The 22210-nt window shown below is 41.4% G+C and overlaps 1 protein-coding gene and 1 long non-coding RNA gene across 5 annotated transcripts; both read right to left on the reverse strand.

The window, feature by feature from the left end:
- Nucleotides 1-8: 8 nt before the first annotated feature.
- Nucleotides 9-855, reverse strand: LOC115163969 (uncharacterized). Its single transcript, XR_003869849.1, has 2 exons — nucleotides 510-855; nucleotides 9-180 (listed from the first exon to the last, which is right to left on the reverse strand). It is a non-coding gene; the product is annotated as an uncharacterized LOC115163969 (long non-coding RNA).
- A 6280-nt stretch (nucleotides 856-7135) lies between these two features.
- On the reverse strand, nucleotides 7136-17978 carry LOC115163319 (arfaptin-2-like). Of its 4 annotated transcripts, XM_029715100.1 has the most exons (10): nucleotides 17756-17977; nucleotides 17205-17306; nucleotides 17013-17045; nucleotides 16493-16601; nucleotides 12733-12834; nucleotides 12056-12171; nucleotides 11605-11826; nucleotides 11201-11358; nucleotides 7702-7876; nucleotides 7136-7532 (listed from the first exon to the last, which is right to left on the reverse strand). In XM_029715100.1, the coding sequence occupies exons 2-10, from the start codon at nucleotides 17295-17297 to the stop codon at nucleotides 7377-7379; spliced, it is 1164 nt and encodes a 387-aa protein (XP_029570960.1). In that variant the 5' UTR covers nucleotides 17298-17306; nucleotides 17756-17977; the 3' UTR covers nucleotides 7136-7376. The 4 variants fall into 4 exon arrangements, with proteins under 4 accessions (XP_029570960.1, XP_029570962.1, XP_029570963.1 ...); XM_029715102.1 differs by lacking the exon at nucleotides 17013-17045 and having other exon boundaries at nucleotides 17756-17978; XM_029715103.1 differs by lacking the exon at nucleotides 12733-12834.
- Between the last annotated feature and the right edge of the window lie 4232 nt (nucleotides 17979-22210).

A 22210-nucleotide genomic window follows, 5' to 3' on the forward strand; every position in this document is an offset into this window, starting at 1 on the left:
ATCTTTAGTGGAAAGGAATTAGATGGACCAAGGATCAGGAACAGATCATGGTCTCATCATTATTGCTTCATCATCACCTCCATTTTGTACCTGCAAGGTGTCACGGAAATGTTCTTTGATTAGTGTTGAAAATCAGTTATTGAAGAGGGTGATTTAATCCTTTTCCTTGATTGATCCCTCCTGTAAAGAAATAATGGTACCGGTAAACTTTTAACACTGCATGGTAGGCATGCAGCAGAACTTACTTCCCTATACTGTATTGCCCAGCACCGAACAAGCCTCATGACAATTGTTGCTGAAGTGCTCAAATGAGACAACATATCAACAAATGCTTCATTCGAAAGACATTGAAAGCAGCCTAATGATAAAATACGTGTATGAATTTACAAATCAAAATAATACATCCACCAGAAAAACTGAATACACTATTTTGATCAGGTTTTCTCTTTAAGCTACTAATGTGTTATAACATTGAAAGTAAGGGAAGAGGATTCTGTAGCCTACCTTACCTGCTCGATATGCAACGTTCCACCAAGAGTAAAAACAATTTTCAAACACCAAAGACTACAATTCAATTCAATCCATGAGTTAGTACGCCGCCTTCCTCATCAAACTTCAACATAAGACGTGTGAGTTGAGTTGACTACTACCACTGGTCTGCTACCAGTGCTGTTAGGTTTCCACTAGATAACTCAGCCACAAAGTCAGGTTTTACAGCCACATAGTCAACATTTCCAAAACGTATATAATATGCTTTTTCGTCTTCATTTAAGGTCAGGGTTAGGCATAAGGTTAGCAGTGTAGTTCAGGTTAGGATTAAGGTTTAAAATCAGATTTGAAGAAGATCAATTGTAGAAAGGGGCGGGGTTTAGCCATAATTATGACCTTGTGGCTGTGTTAACTCGTGACGACCGAGGTGTCAGAGGAGACGTAAAAGCATGTCGCAACTTTACCTGCCTAAAGATGTATATAAACCTTGTATCGTGTGTACAAAATGTTGGCCATTGAGAGGCTTTGCAGCCACCGGTCGGCCATATTGGCATTCCCAAGTAGGCGCAGTCCCCCATAGAAATAATCGAATTATACAGTTGTTCAATTAAAGCTGCACTATGTCACTTTTTGGGCGACCCCACCAAATTCACGTAGAAATGTGTGTTATAGATCTGTCATTCTCATTGTCTAAGAAGCGGTAAATCTGTTCTATGTGTGTCATTTCTATGCATCCCATTATTAAGTAACATTTTTGAATCTTTTACTTTTGGTTTTGTACAACAGCTTCAAACAGCTGAAAATATATTATTGAAGGTTATGGGAAAAATATTTCACAGCGGTTTAGATTTTCTACACTATACTTGCTTGTTTTGTCACATAAACTAAAATTAGGTGAACTATTAGAATTTTAGCAACCATGAAATGGCAGAGTGATTTCTGCATTGTGCATCTTTAAATGTTTCAAGGACAAAATGACATTTATTTAAGTATTTTTTGTTGATGTAGTGGGAACAGTAATATTAGTCATCTCTGGAAATTATACTTTAACCTCTACTGGATCGCCCCACCCCCCACACACGGGACGGTTGAGCTAACGTGCGCTAATATGATCAGCATGACGTTGTAAGTAACAAGAACATTTCCCAGGACATAGACATATCTGATATGGACAGAAAGCTTAAATTCTTGTTAATCAAACTGCACTGTCCAATTTACAGTAGCTATGACAGTGAAAGAATACCATGCTATTGTTTGAGGAGAGTGCACAGTTATGTACTTGAAAATGTATCAATAAACCAATTAGGCACATTTGGGCAGACTTGATACAACATTTTGAACAGCAATGCACATACACTGCTGCCATCTAGTGGCCAAAATCTAAATTGTGCCTAAACTGCAATAATACATTGTAGCATTTCTCTTGCATTTGAAAGAAGATGGGGGAAAAACTAACAAAAAAACACATTTTTTTTCTTTGTTTCTTCTTTTACCAGATGAAATGTGTTATATTCTCCTACATTAATTTCACATTTCCATTTTTTTATGTTTAGCTAACATTATATAAATTAAAAGCATGCATTAAGGTGTCTGTGTGTGTGGCAAAAACTAATGTTAACATTAATAAATGCATTTCTATACCTTCAAAAATATTGGAGTGCCAAGATGGAGGTACGGTGGCTTCAACACAGTGCCCACTCTTAGTCATCTAGTGTATATATACATTAATGACTGAGCCAGATGCCCTGTTAACCCCCTAACTGCCAGTGCCATGTTCCATTTTGACAGCAGTACTGTAAAATCTGCGCTGTGTCTGGCCACCCAAATGTGTCAGTTTACAGTAGGCCTAGTGTTCTTACTGAATTATCCCAAAGTTTTACTTGATATAATCCAGTGAGATGTAAACAGTGTAAAACTGGTCATATGCGATGTACAAGTAGGCTACAATGGAGTTGTGGAAACCAGTGTGGGTGGAGTGCACCTCCGACTTCATCATGTCACTGTCAGCTGATACATGTAAAAATGTCAATTTGTTAATACTTTCCTTGTACCTATGTTTGTCCTGTGTAAATGCAATTTTTTCTTTGGGTTCTGAAATCGGTAGTTTTTGATAAAAGTAGCATTTTATGTGATGTCTGTCAGACTAGTACTGTGCCACGTAATCCACTGTTTTCCAATGGAGTAGGAAGTTCAAATTGAATCGAATTGTATTTGTCACATGTGCTAAATGCAAAGGTGTAGACTTTGAAATGCTTGCTTAAGAGCCCTTCCCAATAATGCAGAGTTAAAAATATATATAATAAAAATAGTAACACAACAGGAATAAAATACACAACTAAGCTACTGAGTGTACAAAACATTAGGAACACCTGCTCTTTCCATGACATAAACTGACGAGTTGAATCCAGGTGAAAGCTATGATACCTTATTGATGTCACTTGTTAAATTCACTTCAATCGGTGTAGATGAAGGGGAGGAGACAGGTTAAGTCCTTAGTGATGTGGACGCCAAATAACTAAAGCACTCAAACCGCTCCACTACAGCCCCATCAATGTGTATGGGGGCTTGCTCTCCTCTCTTTCTCCTATAGTCCACGATCAGCTCCTTGGTCTTACTGACATTGAGGGAGAAGTTTTTGTCCTGGAACCACACTTCTAAGTCTCTGACCGAAATCCAGGATCCAGTTGCAGAGGGAGGTGTTCAGTCACAGGGTCCCGAGCTTGGTGATACGTTTGGAGGGGACTATGGAGTTGAGCTGAAAGCTGAGCTGTAGTCTCTGAACAGCATTCTCACATAGTTATTTCTCCTCTAGTCCAGGTGGGAGTTACGACTTTAAGCATGCACTACCACTTGATCATTTTAAAAATATCCATTCTTTAAGGCTTACTGTGTACCTGTGCTTGTCCTGATTGTTATAGAGTTGTCAGTTGGATTTGGAATCCATCGTTTTGGCATTTTATGCGTCCCCTGCCAAAACAAAAAAATATGGTGTGCAATGACAGGCTGCTCCTTCTCCGTTAACAAATAATGGCTCCCTTGGCAGAGGTCGCGTAAAATGCTACATTTATCAAAAACGACAGATTTCAGCAACCAAATAAAAGCTTGCATTTACACAGGACAAACATACGTACAAGGGAAGCGACTCGATGAAGTCGGAGGTGCAGTCCTCCCACACTCATCACCACTCAACTCCATTGTATTTGTACTGTACATTGTGGAGTTGAGAAACCTGGCTAAAGCGATCTCCATACCTGGCCTAGAGTGTGTTCTTGCCCGGAGCTGTGAAACTGGTAATGCAAATAGAAACATTTGTTTTGTCCATACAATCTACCTGAGCTGCTTCACTGTATCCACCTAGCATAATAGCATAGCGTTTTTTTTCTACCTCCAAAAGTTTCAAACACACTAACAAAGCTTTGTATTTCCGCTAACAGACCCATAACCACCACCACAAATGCCCATATTCAACCTTCGATGTTGGATCCGCACTGCTCTTGAACCGTTTATGCTACAAACACCAAACCAACATTGACATGTGCAGTCAGACTCAACTTAGATTGCTTCAACACAGCTTTTTGCTACCATTCATAGGCTATTGTATAAACTATAAAGGTTATTGTATCCTCATTAATTTCAATGGCTGAACAACTGCCACAGAACTTTCAGAATGTTCAAACAAACACATTTTATAGATTATGGTGCCATATTACTCTATCGTCACTGTCTGATGAAAACCTCATATCCATTTTTGCCAATGTTTTTCTTGTATTGAAAGCAGTAACTCCCCTCAATGTACTCTGAACATTTCATGACTCTAGGACTAAGAAAATGTATTAAAAATAGCCTCTGAAGTTTATAACTGTATGTTCGTTAATTTGAAAACATGGCTATTTTTCAATTTCCTGAAAAGTTTCTGTTTTGGAGAGGTTTTCATCAGACAGCGACACTATGCTCTATACTAGCCCACTACATGCCACTATAATATCGCCACATGTACAAACCACCCCAAAACAACTCACTTTAACTAACTCGTAGCTTATGACAACCCTATTACTACCATTATTACGACAGTTACTACCATTACTGCTACTATTTCCCAGCCATAATACTTCAAGACTAGCAAGCACACACATTTTCTTTTATATGAAATGTCCTTTTCTAGTTTGTGTTAATACTGAGTTTTTCTATGATATTTTCAGTATCATTAACTGAACACATTCAGCGGTTCAGGGCCTGACCAACACCTTCTGGGATATTACATTTCAGGCGCCCTAGACTTTTAGGTGAAACATGTAAACATAAAGACAGTGGAATTCATCACATCACCGATCATGGTGTTGACATGTATGACATGATTAAATAGCAATATTGTGTGATTAAACATGGCACACATCCCAAATTGCACACTATTCTGTAAGTGCACTACTTTTGAACAGGGCTCTGGTCAAAAGTAGTGCTCTATGTAGGGAATAGGGCGCCATTTGGGACAAACCATTGAGTCCTCATACCGTTTGCTAATCAGACCCCTCTATCCACTGTCAAACAGTAATACGTCATAGAAATGAATCACAAGACACAGCAAGGTTCAGACAAAGAATGTCACATGCTCCAAACATTTGTTTTCTAAAGGAAACATTCCTGAATCACAGTGAGCATGAATATAATGAATGTATTTATAGTGAATTTGACCATTGTAGCTGTTGGATTGTGATTCTTGCAATTAAAAAGTAATTTACATTTTGAATCTTGGGTTTTTCTGTGTTGCCTACTGTCCCTTTCTACCTGGTGGAATAGTTAGTAGGTTTGTCCACAGACCGATGAAAGATTTCCTATAACTTCACAAGCTGTTTAATAGACCAGTTATCAGCTCTCACTCTGACTTCAAATACAAATCAGATAAAACTCAGCTTGATCTTAACCCTTACAGCAGGGTTGTCAGAACCTGCCTATTCCCTATATAGTGCACTACTCAAACATAGTGTGTTTCTTAGGCAATAAGGTGCCACTTGGGACACAAGCCTGGACCGTTGCCTGATTAACAGTAAAGAAGACAATCACAGATGGAAGTACCAATCATTTTTCAGCCATGTTTTGGATTGTATTGCCATGTAATGTATGAACACAATATGGTACAGTACTTATACAGATGATGACTACAACAACATATTCAGTGGACAGCAGGTGGACGGATTGTTATTACTGTACAGCTTCTGTGGGGAAACATCAAGTCTCTATGGAAATATCAAACCATATACTGTAAACCACCATCATTTAATGTACACCAGGTCCATATCCGTTTTAAAACGAGACACAACATTGATGTAAAAATGTGAGAGAAAACAAAATAAAAATCTAACAAGAACATATACATTTGAATGGAATCAGTTTCATGACATCCAATTGCGATCTTGTCTCATCTCTGCAACTCCCCAACCGACTCGGGAGAGGCGAAGGTCGAGAGCCATGCGTCCTCTGAAACACAACCCAACCAAGCCGCACTGCTTCTTGACACAATGCCCACTTAACCCGGAACCCAGCCGCACCAATGTGTCGGAGGAAACACTGTGCGCCTGGCGACCGTGTTAGCGTGCACTGCATCTGGCCCGCCACAGGAGTCGCTAGTGCGCGATGGGACAAGGACATCCGTGCCGGCCAAACCCTCCCCTAACCCGGACGACGCTAGGACAATTGTGCGCCGCCCTATGGGACTCCTGGTCACGGCCGGTTGTGACACAGCCTGGGAACGAACCCGGGTCTGTAGTGACACCTCAAGCACTGCGATGCAGTGCCTTAGACCGCTGCGCCACTCGGGAGGCCCAAGTCAAGGTATTTTTCTGAACAAATGTTAACTGTATTTGATTATTGAGATATTGGATATGTTAAAGACAATACATGTGTAATATATGTGTAATAAAATGATATGCAGGATTAATCAGAGGGAGATTATTGTAAACGTAAAAGTTGTATTTCCCTGTCCTCAAAATTATTGGTAGACAAAGGGGCAATCTGGGATTGGTACAAATTCATTTTTTGACTTTTAAATTCATGATATATAGCCATTGATTGTTGACTGCTTTGTTTTACAAATCCGGGATTGCCCCTTTATCCCATAACTTCTGTCATCAATAGTATACCACAGACAGTAGGCTTCTCCCTTTGCTCATTAATAAATATACCTCTAATCGTCACCAGGTACAAACAATCTAACTGGTCCAGATACATACCTATTCTTAATATCCTCTACATATGTAAACAGTTTACTGACCTTTGAAATTATGACCTCTGGAATGCTTTACATAACGCTATACAAAAGAGCGAAAACAGTTTGAAAATAATGATTACATTTATGTGCAAAGTATAATCTTAGAATAACTTCTCAAAGTATGATATATTAAAAGTTACGCTAGATAGCAACAACATAATGACGCTCTGTTGAGAATAATTATTAACACAACAAATCAACATAAAATAGACATTCTATAAACAAATGAGCAATGTATTGGCAAAACTAAATGTAAGTGATAAGAGTTCTTTTCCTCTTAGTATCATCATCACTAGTCTCTACTTGTCCCATCTCTGGTTTGTATATACATTTTGTGTAGGTTTCATATATCCGTTCATCCGTCTACTCATCCATCCATTCCTCTTGTTTCTTCCAACCCCGGTGTGTCTCTCCGTCTGTGTCCCTAATATACCAGAGACCTTACTGAGACCTGGGGCCATATGTATCAAGCATCTCAGAGTAGGAGTGCTGATCTAGGATCAAGTCCTGCCTATCCATATAATCTGATTCATAATGATCTAAAAGACAAAACTGATCCTAGATCAGTACTAGTACTCTGAGATGCTTGATACATACAAGCCCAGAAGGCTGGGAGCTGATGATTCTAGCTCTCCTCCAGCCAGGAGGGCTTGTCTGACCCTGGGGGCTTTAACTTGACGTTGAACTGTCTCAGTGTCTGTTCCAACTGCTGCTGGTTCCCAGCGAAGTAGGCTGAGATAGCATTATGGAAGAGCAGCAGCTGCTTGTGCATCACCTTCACCTACACACACACACACACACACACACACACACACACACACACACACACACACACACACACACACACACACACACACACACACACACACACACACACACACACACACACAGAGAGAGAGTGTGATGTAGATTTATTGTAAACTAACTAACCAAATAACTAACTAACCCACCTTGTTCTCTTCCAGGAACTTGAGTTTGATGGTGACGTCTGAGCGCAGCCGTTCGTACTTGTCTCTCTGCACCTGGTACTGCTGCTGGGACACCTCAATACGCACCATGGTGGCAGCATCACGAGGACCCAGACTCAACTCCTCCAGGTCGGCCCTGTACGCATCAAACTCCAGCCTGGGAGAGAGAGAGGGGAAGAGAGGCAGCGTAAAAACATAGGCTTGGGCAGTCTCCAAATAGTCATACTGTTGGTTCTTCTGCCATCCCGCGATTTACAGCGAGGGAAAAAATTTATTTGATCCCCTGCTGATTTTGTACGTTTGCCCACTGACAAAGAAATGATCAGTCTATAATTTTAATGGTAGGTTTATTTGAACAGTGAGAGACAGAATAACAACAAAAAAATCCAGAAAAACGCATGTCAAAAATGTTATAAATTGATTTGCATTTTAATGAGGGAAATAAGTATTTGACCCCTCTGCAAAACATGACTTAGTACTTGGTGGCAAAACCCTTGTTGGCAATCACAGAGGTCAGACGTTTCTTGTAGTTGGCCACCAGGTTTGCACACATCTCAGGAGGGATTTTGTCCCACTCCTCTTTGCAGATCTTCTCCAAGTCATTAAGGTTTCGAGGTTGACGTTTGGTAACTCAAACCTTCAGCTCCCTCCACAGATTTTCTATGGGATTAAGGTCTGGAGACTGGCTAGGCCACTCCAGGACCTTAATGTGTTTCTTCTTGAGCCACTCCTTTGTTGCCTTGGCCATGTGTTTTGGGTCATTGTCATGCTGGAATACCCATCCACGACCCATTTTCAATGCCCTGGCTGAGGGAAGGAGGTTCTCACCCAAGATTTGACGGTACATGGCCCCGTCCATCGTCCCTTTGATGCGATGAAGTTGTCCTGTCCCCTTAGCAGAAAAACACCCCCAAAGCATAATGTTTCCACCTCCATGTTTGACGGCGGGGATGGTGTTCTTGGGGTCATAGGCAGCATTCCTCCTCCTCCAAACACAAGTTGAGTTGATGCCAAAGAGCTCCATTTTGGTCTCATCTGACCACAACACTTTCACCCAGTTGTCCTCTGAATCATTCAGATGTTCATTGGCAAACTTCAGACGGGCATGTATATGTGCTTTCTTGAGCAGGGGGACCTTGCGGGCGCTGCAGGATTTCAGTCCTTCACGGCGTAGTGTGTTACCAATTGTTTTCTTGGTGACTATGATCCCAGCTGCCTTGAGATCATTGACAAGATCCTCCCGTGTAGTTCTGGGCTGATTCCTCACCATTCTCATGATCATTGCAACTCCACGAGGTGAGATCTTGTTTGGAGCCCCAGGCTGAGGGAGATTGACAGTTCTTTTGTGTTTCTTCCATTTGTGAATAATCGCACCAACTGTTGTCACCTTCTCACCAAGCAGCTTGGCGATGGTCTTGTAGGCCATTCCAGCCTTGTGTAGGTCTACAATCTTGTCCCTGACATCCTTGGAGAGCTCTTTGGTCTTGGCCATGGTGGAGAGTTTGGAATCTGATTGATTGCTTCTGTGGACAGGTGTCTTTTATACAGGTAACAAGCTGAGATTAGGAGCACTCCCTTTAAGAGTGTGCTCCTAATCTCAGCTCGTTACCTGTATAAAAGACACCTGGGAGCCAGAAATCTTTCTGATTGAGAGGGGGTCAAATACTTATTTCCCTCATCAAAATGCAAATCAATTTATAACATTTTTGACATGCGTTTTTCTGGATTTTTTTGTTGTTATTCTGTCTCTCACGGTTCAAATAAACCTACCATTAAAATTATAGACTGATAATTTCTTTGTCAGTGGGCAAACGTACAAAATCAGCAGGAGATCAAATACTTTTTTCCCTCACTGTATGGTATTACCAGCATAGTACACAGGGGGGAATTAAAACACAACAAAACAAACTAAAAAATTAAAATCACAGAGACGCTGTTAGCTAAATGCTAACGAGCAAAAACAAATAAACTAATTGCAAAGACAAGCAAATCCCGCTCATAAAGTTATACAAGCATAGCTAGCTGCTACCGAATGTCATTTTCAGTGAGTGTAGACATTTACAAGTAAAGGTGAACGAGAGAAATTGTGCAAATGACTAAAGTTGTGATACATGCTTTTCTGAAGGAAGAGCAGCATGTGTACATGGAGCAGAGGAGAGAAGAACGGAGGAGAAAAAAAACACGAGTAGGAAGCACAGGGATCAAATGGGAGCTGTACAGACAACCCATTCAGAGCTCTTTGACTCCTGGCAGAAAGCCATTATATGATATCTCATGGCAAACATTTAGTAGTGAATTGCATACAAGTGTAACTTCATCACCTCATGTGCACCGCACAACAGAGACTCGCCGATAGATAAAGAATGCTATGAACTCACCAGCTCCCGCTGTCTCCCGTTGTGCTATTTATAAACACACACGTGACTGGCTTAACTGTTCTGGGGAACTGCAGTAAGCTTCATAATGTCAAATAATTTGACAGGTGAAATGAAGAACACAATCTGCTTTATCTCCTAACGTATTGTACAAGTTGACAGCAGGTATTAACTTAAAAAGTAGCTAGAGATATTCAAATTTCTTAAAATAAATAGTTTTGACTATTGAAAAACCATCCCGTGGCTTTTAGAAAAAAATACCTCAGTATACGGTATACCACCCAATCCTATAAAACACCCACATAACACCCTGTAACAACGAATAACCCTCAAACCCAGGTTCAACTCCTCCAGGTATGCATGGTACACATCACACTCCAGCCTGACACACAGAACTATGATGTCATGTCAAACACACTCTATATAATGTCTCTGGCAATCATAGATATAGGGCCACATTTTCATGGTGTAAAGGAGCACAGATCTCTGTAAAAAAGACTGTAGACCTCATCATTTGGGAGTATGATCATTTGAAACTGTTATAAGGAGGAAACTACCACAGTATCTCCAGGCCCTGCAACTTTCTTTTTTATTATGTTTTATTATTTTGTACCCTTTTTTCTCCCCAATTTCGTGGTATCCAATTGGTAGTTAGTCTTGTCTCATCTCTGCAACTCCCGTACTGACTCGGGAGAGGCGAAGGTCGAGAGCCGTGCGTCCCCCGAAACACAACCCAACCAAGCCGCACTGCTTCTTGACACAATGCCCACTTAACCCAGAAGCCAGCCGCACCAATGTGTCGGAGGAAACACCGTGCACCTGGCGACCGTGTCAGCGTGCACTGCGCCCGGCCCGCCACAGGAGTCGCTAGCGCGCGATGAGACAAGGACATCCCTGCCGGCCAAACCCCCCCCCCAACCCAGACGACGCTGGGCCAATCGTGCGCCGCCCCATGGGTCTCCCGGGCGCGGCCAGTTGGGACAGAGCCTGGACTCGAACTCAGATTCTCTAGTGGCACAGCTAGGACTGCGATGCAGTGCCTTAGACCACAGCGCCACTCGGGTGGCCGACCCTGCACCTTCTAACCTTCCCATCATTGTTGTTACCTTGCAGCCTCGTACAGTTTGATGGTCATCAGTGTGTCCTCCATGGTCTTGTTGACCAGTGTATTGATGCTGGACACAAAAAAGTTGATGGCGCCAAGAAGTACCTCCCCGTTCCTACACAACAACTTCTGGGTCTCTGCGTTGTAGCCAAACTCATCCTGTGGACACAAACACCTGCATTTACATCCTGAATAAATACCTCATGTAGAGGAACAGTCAGTAAGGTAGCCTGGATTCCAAAGTGAAACTGATAGGCTGTGTTTCCAACCAAAAATTACAGCCTGGATTTTCAGGCTACATTTCTGGAGGCCAATTTCACACAGTGTGCCATCTGCAGCTGATTTCTGGCTGGGCTGAGGTCTACGGGTTAAGGTTAGGGGTCAGGGGTTAGAGGTCTTTCTTACCCGTAGTTCAGGTGATTTCTGGCTGAGGTCCGCGAAGGTGTCCCCCAGGGCCTGCTGGGTCTGGACCATGTTGTAGAAGTGGCTGGTCAGGGCGCTGGTCAGTCTCAGGACAGACTCGTACTTCCTCTTGGTGTCCCTGAGCACGTCTATCTGGGCCTCCAGCTCCAGGTCCACCGTCCGAGAACCACGGCCAAACCGCTCAGAGAACATCTGCTTGGTACACTGGTGTAAAGATGGAGAGGAAGAGATGTGATTAGGATAAAGGAGAGAACAGGAGATGAGAACATCTGCTTGGCACACTGGGATAAAGACGACATGGAGAGATGTGATCAGAATAGAACCGAATAGAAGAGTTACTTGCTTTCCAAGGAGGAAATTATTCCCAGCCTTCAGGATTGAATGAAGGATGGCTTCAACACATTTTCCCCAGGAGACAGGTTTTGTTCTGTACCTTGTAGGTGTTGATGCCCCACTTCTTAACGCTGTCTAGTTTCTCCACAGCCACACCACGGTTAGCCTCCTCCACTGACATGTTCTGGTTGCTGTTACTGTGGTGCATCCCCGACCCTGACACAAAGGATAATAAATAACATGCTCACTCTCAGAGGATTCCTTAAAGTGGCTAGTTGCTGAGACCTAGTTGATAAAGTCTATAGTAAACAAGATGGACCTTCCATCTCATTTACTATGAACCCTGTCACAAAACCAGCTTCAGTCAGTAGCGCTACGATACACAGAAAGGCAGATCAGTGCATCCTTGGGCACTCTCCTCATCACTACTCCTCAAAGCAAAGACCTGAAATATTCCTTTCATGTACCAAGTATGTCTTCGAGACAAATAGTATGACAGTGATTGAGTGACCGGTTGAGAGTGAACGAAATGAATGAGGGAACAAGGTGAAGTGGAGTAAAGGAGGGTGGTGATGTATGGGTCCAGTGTAGGGCTGGAAAGTTCCAGTAACATTCCCAGGTAAAATGCCCACGTTTTCCAGAAACCCTGGTTGCAGAATTCAAAATGTAGTGCTTATAGTAATTCTGGAATTACCTTCCAATTCTGGAAATCTTCTGACCAGGATTTCTAGAAAACCTGGGAATTTTGGGGAACCCGGAACCCTACTCCTCTGGTACCTGTGAATGGCTGGTCGGTCTGGTTCTGGTTGGCTATCCTGCTGGCTGCTGACTGGCTGGGGACCAGACCTACAACCTGTCCCCTGGACTTCATTCGCAGGTCTGGAATGAACATGGGAGGGGGGAGATGGGGAGAGGAGTTGTGAGGATATGTGATATATGAGATGGAGAGAATAGATGAAGGTTGGTGAAGGTGTTACAGAGGTGAGAGGATGTGATAGTGAATCATGAAGGTTTTCCATGTCAAAAAAACAACAGAACATAAGTAGAAGTAAAGTATGAAATATGAACATGTTGAGAACATAAGTAGAAGTAAAGTATGAAATATGAACATGTTGAGAACATAAGTAGAAGTAAAGTATGAAATATGAACATGTTGAGAACATAAGTAGAAGTAAAGTATGAAATATGAACATGTTGAGAACATAAGTAGAAGTAAAGTATGAAATATGAACATGTTGAGAACATAAGTAGAAGTAAAGTATGAAATATGAACATGTTGAGAACATAAGTAGAAGTAAAGTATGAAATATGAACATGTTGAGAACATAAGTAGAAGTAAAGTATGAAATATGAACATGTTGAGAACATAAGTAGAAGTAAAGTATGAAATATGAACATGTTGAGAACATAAGTAGAAGTAAAGTATGAAATATGAACATGTTGAGAACATAAGTAGAAGTAAAGTATGAAATATGAACATGTTGAGAACATAAGTAGAAGTAAAGTATGAAATATGAACATGTTGAGAACATAAGTAGAAGTAAAGTATGAAATATGAACATGTTGAGAACATAAGTAGAAGTAAAGTATGAAATATGAACATGTTGAGAACATAAGTAGAAGTAAAGTATGAAATATGAACATGTTGAGAACATAAGTAGAAGTAAAGCATGAAATGATGCACATCATGTGGTGATTTAATGAACCTCAATATTTAATTCGTTAACCGCTTCATGTGACATTTGCATACATAGGATGCATCCAAAATGGCACCCTATTCCCTATGGGGGAGCCATAGGGCTCTGGTCAAAAGTAGTGCCCTATCCATTTGGGATGCAGTTGTCGTCATTAGAAACATTCACGCAAACATAACACAGTAAATCAAACAGCTCTGCAATGAAGTCAATCAGGTTAGTAAACATATGCAGTTTTTTAGTTAACACCCACCGACATGCATTCAGTATGCATTAGACAGTACAGCAGCATTCCCTTCTTTCCTGTGACATCTGTAGAGGTACACAGTGTTGTTGAAGAGAGGGACTTCAACTGTGTCTGGGGTTAAACAGCAACCCAGGCTACAGACAAGGCTCATTCTCCCACAGAATTAATGAGTAACTCATGAAAACACTGTTAAAAGTGTAAACAGGTAGACTCAGCAATATGACGTAGAGGCAGAGAGTAAACAGCACAGTGGGTCAATTTCCACAACAACTAAGAGTGTTGAAGCTCGAGGCTCAACTTCTCCGGTGTTTTGGTGCCCTGGCTACCACGCTGTGAACAGCATGAAACGAACCCGTGCAGATACTGTGTGACTTTACATTTTTTAAATTGTTATTATTATTCATTACACCACATAAAACAATTGAGCTCAGGTGCATCCTGTTTCCATTGATCATCCTTGAGATGTATCTACAACTTGATTGGAGTCCACCTGGGGTATATTTAATTGATTGGACATGATTTGGAAAGGCACACACCCGTCTATATAAGGTCCCACAGTTGACAATCCATGTCAGAGCATAAACCAAGCCATGAGGCCGAAGGAATGGTCCGTAGAGCTCAGAGACAGGATTGTGTCGAGGCACAGATCTGGTGAAGGGTACCAAAACATTTCTGCAGCATTGAAGGTCCCCAAGAACACAGTGGCCTCCATCATTCTTAAATGGAAGAAGTTTGGAACCACCAAGACTCTTCCTAGAGCTGGCCGCCCGGCCAAACTGAGCAATCGGAGGAGAAGGGCCTTGGTCAGGGAGAAAGGGCAACCTTCCAGAAGGACAACCATCTCTGCAGCACTCCACCAATCAGGCCTTTATGGTAGAGTGGCCAGACGGAAGTCACTCCTCAGTAAAAGGCACATTACAGCCCCCTTGGAGTTTGCCAAAAGGCACCTAAAGGACTCTCAAACCATGAGAATCAAGATTCTCTGGTCTGATGAAACCAAGATTGAACTCTTTGGCCTGAATGCCAAGTGTCACGTCTGGAGGAAACCTGGCACCATCCCTACGGTGAAGCATGGTGGTGGCAGCATCATGCTGTGGGGATGTTTTTCAGCAGCAGGGACTGGGAGACTAGTCAGGATCGAGGGAAAGATGAACGGAGCAAAGTACAGAGAGATCCTTGATGAAAACCTGCTCCAGAGCGCTTAGGACCCCAGACTGGGGCGAAGGTTCACCATCCATTAGGACAAAGACCCTAAGCACACAGTCAAGACAACACAGGAGTGGCTTCGGGACAAGCCTCTGAATGTCCTTGAGTGGCTCAGCCAGAGCCTGGACTTGAACCTGATCTAACATCTCGGGAGAGACCTGAAAATAGCTGTGCAGCTACGCTCCCCATCAAACTTGACAGAGCTTGAGAGGATCTGCAGAGAAGAATGGGAGAAACTCCCCAAATACAGGTGTGCCAAGCTTGTAGCGTCATACCCATGAAGACTCAAGGCTGTAATCGCTGCCAAAGGTGCTTCAACAAAGTATTGAGTATAGGGTGTGAATACTTATGTAAATGCAATATTTCTAAAAACCTGTTTTTGCTTTGTCATTATGGGGTATTGTGTGTAAATTGATGAGGGAAAAAATGTAGGGGTCTGAATACTTTCCGAATGCACTGAAAGTACAAAAATAAAAAAGGAACGTGAAGTCTTGCATCTCGCTCATCTCCATAGCTGCGGTGCTGCTTGTAGCAACATCATTTTGCTGAGTCTTCCTTTAAAAGAGGGAAGTATACAGTTATGTGGAAGGTGGTTGAGAGGTGTAAAGCCACTTGTGGGCTGAGGTTCGGCTCCAGGGACAGGGGCACAGTTAGGGGCATGGGGACGTCTCCTGTCCACATACTGAGGGTTGAAGTGGATAGCGGGGCCTGAAGGACAGGGTTGGTTAAGATAGTCAGTAAGAGAGAGTAGGAAGTAGATCTTAAAATCAAAATAGCCAATACAGTAGAGAGACTGTTTGCTACTTATAGAGACTCCTGAAAGAACAGAAAGAAGATTATGTCAAAATAGAGTCACTGATGCAGAATAGCATGCAGGAAAGCTCCTAAAATAAACAAAAAACTGAATTGAATTCCATCAGGACAAACCACATTGGGGCAGTTGAAAATGTAGTCTTCACCAATCTTAATGCTAACAAACCAAGCAAGCAGCACAGACATTGCTTAAGGGACTAGGCTATTCATTGATTTAATAAGGCCTAAGTGGGCATAATTAAGTGGACATTCCAGTAATGCAAAGCAATGAGAGCAGTAGGGAGCGAGAGAGAGCTGTGTGTACCTTTAATGGAGCTAGAGAGAGCAGTAGAGCTGTGTGTACCTTTAATGGAGCTAGAGAGAGCAGTAGAGCTGTGTGTACCTTTAATGGAGCTAGAGAGAGCAGTAGAGCTGTCTGTACCTTTAATGGGGCTAGAGAGAGCAGTAGAGCTGTGTGTACCTTTAATGGAGCTAGAGAGAGCAGTAGAGCTGTCTGTACCTTTAATGGAGCTAGAGAGAGCAGTAGAGCTGTCTGTACCTTTAATGGAGCTAGAGAGAGCAGTAGAGCTGTGTGTACCTTTGATGGAGGAGGTGGGTATGATGCCCCCTGCAGGTCCTCCGTAGCCTCCAGACACGATGCTGGTCTCATTCAGGTTGGGACCAGACACCATCACCTGCTGCAGGTCCTAAGGTGAAGCCACAACACATTAATGGAATAGATATAGCCTAACTCTAATCAGTCCCTCATGGATTTCGCAGAGATTTATGATATTTGCGGCCAAAAACACTTGATTTTGCTGCGCCAAAAAACAAATGTGAATCCTGGAGGGACTGACTAATGCGTAATGTTCCTGTAGAGTTTATTGTCAACCTGTCGAAGACCTTCCATATAGGCCTAATCTTTGTTGTACACAGACACTCACACACATGAAAATGGTTCAGTAGATTAGGTGAAAAACAATTAGGAGAAAAACTATCGATGAAGGTTTATTGTGGTTAGTCTGAAAGTATTCTATGTTAACACTACATCTAAATCTACAGTTCTCCAACCACGACGTGACACACTCTCTCTCATCCCTTCTACTGCATATCCCTACCTTCTCATCTAAGGTCCACTGAATCTTTGCAGCCTGCACAGAAGTGAGACATAATACAGTACAATAAAATACACAAACAAATAGTTTATGTAATGAGAGGTCACCACACACAGTATACATATATATACTGTACATAGTAACTGTATCCCAAATGGCACCCTATTCCCATGGGACACAGACCATATGACCCACCTGCTCCAAACTGTCATCCTCGGCCAGGGTCTCTCCATTGCTGTTGATAGGAATCTCCATGGTAGCCGCTTTGCCCATAAAACTGTCTGCCATGGTGGTCGTCTGCAGGAGAGAGAGCATTGGGAGAGAGACAAAGAGATGGGAGATGGAGAGATGGAGAAAGAGAGAGGTGATGAAGAGAGAGAGCATGATCATCACACACTGAGCTTTTCACATTAATGATAGGAATGGTTTCAATGTAAATATGAGTAGAATCTGCCTAATTCAGGATTCCTTAGCCAGCTGGCTGATCTGTCCACTGGTACAGTTACAGTGCTGAAAGCAGCAATAACCTACTCTCACAACAAGCAATCACATTTCACAACACATTACAGCAGCCATAGCTAGCTATTCGCGATCATCATTCGTGTTGTATCTAGTTAGCTTGTTAGTCCCAGCAATACAACACCTAGCTAGCTCCAACCTTGCGTCCCTTGCCAGCTGGCTAAACTGGTGGTGCTGCTGAAAATTATGAGCTCAGTTAGCATGATCTGCTAGCTAGCTAACGTTACCTGCTGTGTAGGTGCAGTAGTCAGATCTCCCAAAATGTCAAATGTAGCTGTTTATTCCACACGGTATTTCATCAAATATTACTATTATGAACGGAATGACACCGTTGCAATGTTTATTTTTCGTCTGTTGATGAACGCATGACTGTAGTCGTTATTCCGTTAGCATCCCCCGGTAGAACCGGACACAGTATGCAGATGAAATCCCTGAAGCCCAGTCCCTCCCTCCTTCCTTCCTCTGGCGCTATACGTAACGCTACGTCAAGTCGTCACGTCAAGTCGTCACGTCGAACAGCTGACGACATCAACTACCTTCTGCCCTCCACCATTTAGTGATTTGGATTGTTTGGTTTGTGTGGAAAAACAAACATCACCACCTTAAAAATGAAGTTCTCTCTGCAACTAGGGCAGAAGGAGGTTTTGAGTTATTGGATTTTGTGGATATGAATAATACCTTTATGATTAAATGGTTGAACTCCAGCATCTTTATGGTTCTCAGCAGGGTTGGGGAGTAATCCGTTACATGTAAACTGTAATCTGTTACATTACCAGCTGCAATATTGTAATCAGATTACAGATACTTTTGAAAAACGAAATTATTATTTCGAGGATTATTTTTAAATTCAGAAAGGATGTTTGCGAAAACAAAATGTTTGACACTTCTCTGTTTTGTCAATGACATTCAAATCAGCATTGAAAACATTCGCTATTTTAAATTTGTTCAACGTGAGCGAATCTGACCATAAATCAGAGACAAATATGATGACACACCAAATGTGTTTGATGGATCGAGGGAAAATAGCAGGAATAGGCTTTTGTAGGCTACAGTCCAAACTGTGTCTTCCAATGGTACGACTGCTGCATCCAAAAATAATCCAATTTGAATAAACGCTTGGAGGTAAGGATGACAGCAGTGGTGTAGTCTACGGCGATACAGATATCACTTATTATTGATATCTACATAGCACATTGATGTGAATCACACTGCTACTCTCTCATTTAGCTATTTGCGCCTTACGAGTTGTGGTTGTTGTGGATGGATGTTCACAAATCTAAATGTGTATTTGAACACAATAATGGTTGAATTCAAGAAGTTTAAGCTGCCTATCAACCATTGTTTTTACAGCCAGTGAAAAATGCGCTATTGCAACAGCTGCATAGTGCGGGTCCCAGTCTATGAAATAAAAGGGAGGCTTTTATTGCTCAATCTAATTCATGCTGATAATTTTTTTTTATCCATAGGCCTAATTGACACATGCTCAAACTCACACACTTTGGATAGACTTAAAGGGGCAATCTGTAGTTGCTACAGTACACCCATTTTTGGACTTATAAATGATATATGTACAGTACCAGTCAAAAGTTTGGACACACCTACTCATTCAAGGGTTTTTCTTTATTTTTACTATTTTCTACATTGTAGAATATGAGTGAAGACATCAAAACTATGAAATAACACATGGAATCATGTAGTAACCAAAAAAAGTGTTAAACAAATCTAAATATATTTTAGATTATTCAAAGTACCGGGTTTGGCGGGGGTCATTGTAAATAATAATTTGTTCTTAACTGACTTGCCTAGTTAAATAAATGTTAAATAATAAAATATATATATAAACACCCTTTTCCTTGATGACAGCTTTGCACAGTCTTGGCATTCTCTCAACCAGCTTCATGAGGAATGCTTTTCCAACAGTCTTGAAGGAGTTTCCACATATGCTGAGCACTTGTTGGCTGCTTTTCCTTCACTCTGTGGTCCAATTCATCCTAAACCATCTCAATTGGGTTGAGGTTGGGTGATTGTGGAGGCCAGGTCATATGATGCAGCACTCCATCACTCTCCTTGGTCAAATAGCCCTTACACAGCCTGGAGGTGAGTTGGGTCATTGTCCTGCTGAAAAACAAATGATAGTCCCACAAACCAGATGTGATGGCTTATCGCTGCAGAATGCTGTGGTAGCCATGCTGGTTAAGTGTGCCTTGAATTCTAAATAAATCACCAACAGTGTCACCAGCAAAGCACCCCTACACCATCACACCTCCTCCTCCATGCTTCACGGTGTGAACCACACATGCGGAGATCATTCGTTCACCTACTCTACGTCTCAAGTCTCTGACTTGTGGTCAGACTCGCACAGTTGGAACAAACTTAAACTTGCGCCTTTTTTCAATGCTGATTTGAATGTCAAATATTTTTTTTCCGCAAACCTCCTTTCGTCATTTAAAGGTAATGCTTGAAGTAATCATCTAGTTTTTCAAAAGTATCTGTAATCTGATTACAATATTTTTGCTGGTAATGTAACGGATTACAGTTACCGTTTTTGCAATCCCTTACATGTAACGGATTATATGTAATTTGTTACTCCCCAACCCTGGTGGTTAATGCTATTCCCTCTGGTATTTCCCAGCTAATGAAAAGTCATATGTGTTCTCAAGATACACTTAGAATAGAACCTAATCTATTTATTAATGGTATTGATATCAAAAGTCCCAAGTGTACAAATAAACACATAAGATAATATTTTTTTAGAGCAAAATAAATATCACACCAAGAGGGAAATCCTTTTGGCTTTGTCCTTTTAAATGTATTTCTAATAAGATAAGAGAGGTGCACCTATAGATTTTACACAACATTTATCCCTCCAACACGATGGTGTCAAGGTTTACAGACATTGACAACAAGTTTACCTTCTGCAATGATGAACCTGAAATGCTGACCCATTTGTTTTACAGTTGTTTGTACATGATTCGATTTTGGATAGATATGAAGGAAAACATACTGAGGAAAACTGGTCACTCTATTGATATTAAATGCAATGATGTTATATCCTTGTTTGACAGTACTCTGAACTCTTTGAAATGTATAACTAATGTCATGATTTTGGCTGGTTGGTAAATGTTATATCCACAAAACCAACTTTTTTTAATCAACCCCCTGCTTTAAAGGGTTTTTGATAGACTTTGTTTTTAATTGAGTCTCTAAAATGACTAAATAATAAGAAAAGCTTGTCTACAGCCCAATATTATAACAAATTATTTTCGGAATAAGTGTAATTGTCACATGATCTTAAACTGTCATAACTAATGTTTCTGTTTTTGTTTTGTTTGTCTTTTATGTTCTTGTCAATTCTTGATGTGTGTTTTGTCCTATGTTTTTATTTTATTTTCAATTGTTAATCCCAGCCCCCGTCCCTGCAGGAGACATTTTGCCTTTTGGTAGGCCGTCATTGTAAATAAGAATTAGTTCTTAACTGACTTGCCTAGTTAAGTAAAGGTTAAGTTATTATTATTATTTTTTAAACTCTATGATGTCTCATTGTCTGTCATATTTCAAAAATAATAATAATGTAGTAAATAAGGTACCAAACTTTGCCAGAGGGTGTCACTGTAAGCACGAGGAATACAGTGAAAATGTGTATTTTTAAATCTGATACAGTCACGGATGTGAGGTTTACATGACTGGACTGGAGCATAGCCACAGAACCATCTTTGGCATAGCCTACTGTTGAATGTTCTAGTTCATGAAGTTTACAGATGTGAACAGAAGAAGCAGAGAGGTTTGAAGAAGCCTCTGGCTACCGTTGCGCAACCTGGAAAGGTACATGGAGGTAACCAAGTTTTCAACTGTGTAAGAATCTGAATAATATATACCATTTAGCAGACGCTTTTATCCAGTCTTATTAGCATACATTTTCTTAAGTGTGTCCCCAGCGAGAATCAAACTCACAATCCTAGCATTGGCATCGTAAGTGCCATGCTCTACCAACTAAGTGACACAGAACAGGTCAGGAGCTTTGTAATACTGCAGGCCCTACACTACACGCAAGACTGAGGGTTAGCCAACCCAAAGATATTCCAGTAGAAATTCAAGAACTTCCCATAACAGGAAAAGGGTGTATGGCTACTGGTGTTAAGACTGAATAACCTGTCTTGTAGTAGTCTCTAAGACTACCTTTTAGTCAGGAGAGAAGCTGTTCAAAACGTGTCAAAACCTTGACACACTACTTTTATCACAGAGAAGAGAGCAAGGTCGCATCCCAAATGGCACCCTATTCCATATATAGTGCACTTGTTTTGACCAGGGCTCATAGGACTCTTGTCAAAAGGGAACAGGGTGTCATTTGGGACACAGACCAAGTAGAAGGGAGTTTATGCTGGAAAATAAAAACTGTCAGTATAGTCAAAGAAAGATAGTAGAGAAAGTGCCCAGTTGCTGACAAGGGACAGATCCGCTTGTCTTTGATAAATCTTTGATACATCCCCTTAACAGTATGACCTGAAGATATAAATATTCTGTTTAAGCAAAGGAGTGTAAACAACTCCATCAGATGAGAAATCGGAGCGACCCTAAAAAAGTACACAAAAAAAGAGCACCTCAACGACCCCAGAATAACACCAGTCCCAGTCGGTGAGACTTATCAGGGTTGCATCCCAAATGGCACCCTATTCCATACATAG

The sequence above is a fragment of the Salmo trutta genome, chromosome 26 (genome assembly GCF_901001165.1).
Source record: "Salmo trutta chromosome 26, fSalTru1.1, whole genome shotgun sequence".
Taxonomy (NCBI): Eukaryota; Metazoa; Chordata; class Actinopteri; order Salmoniformes; family Salmonidae; genus Salmo; species Salmo trutta.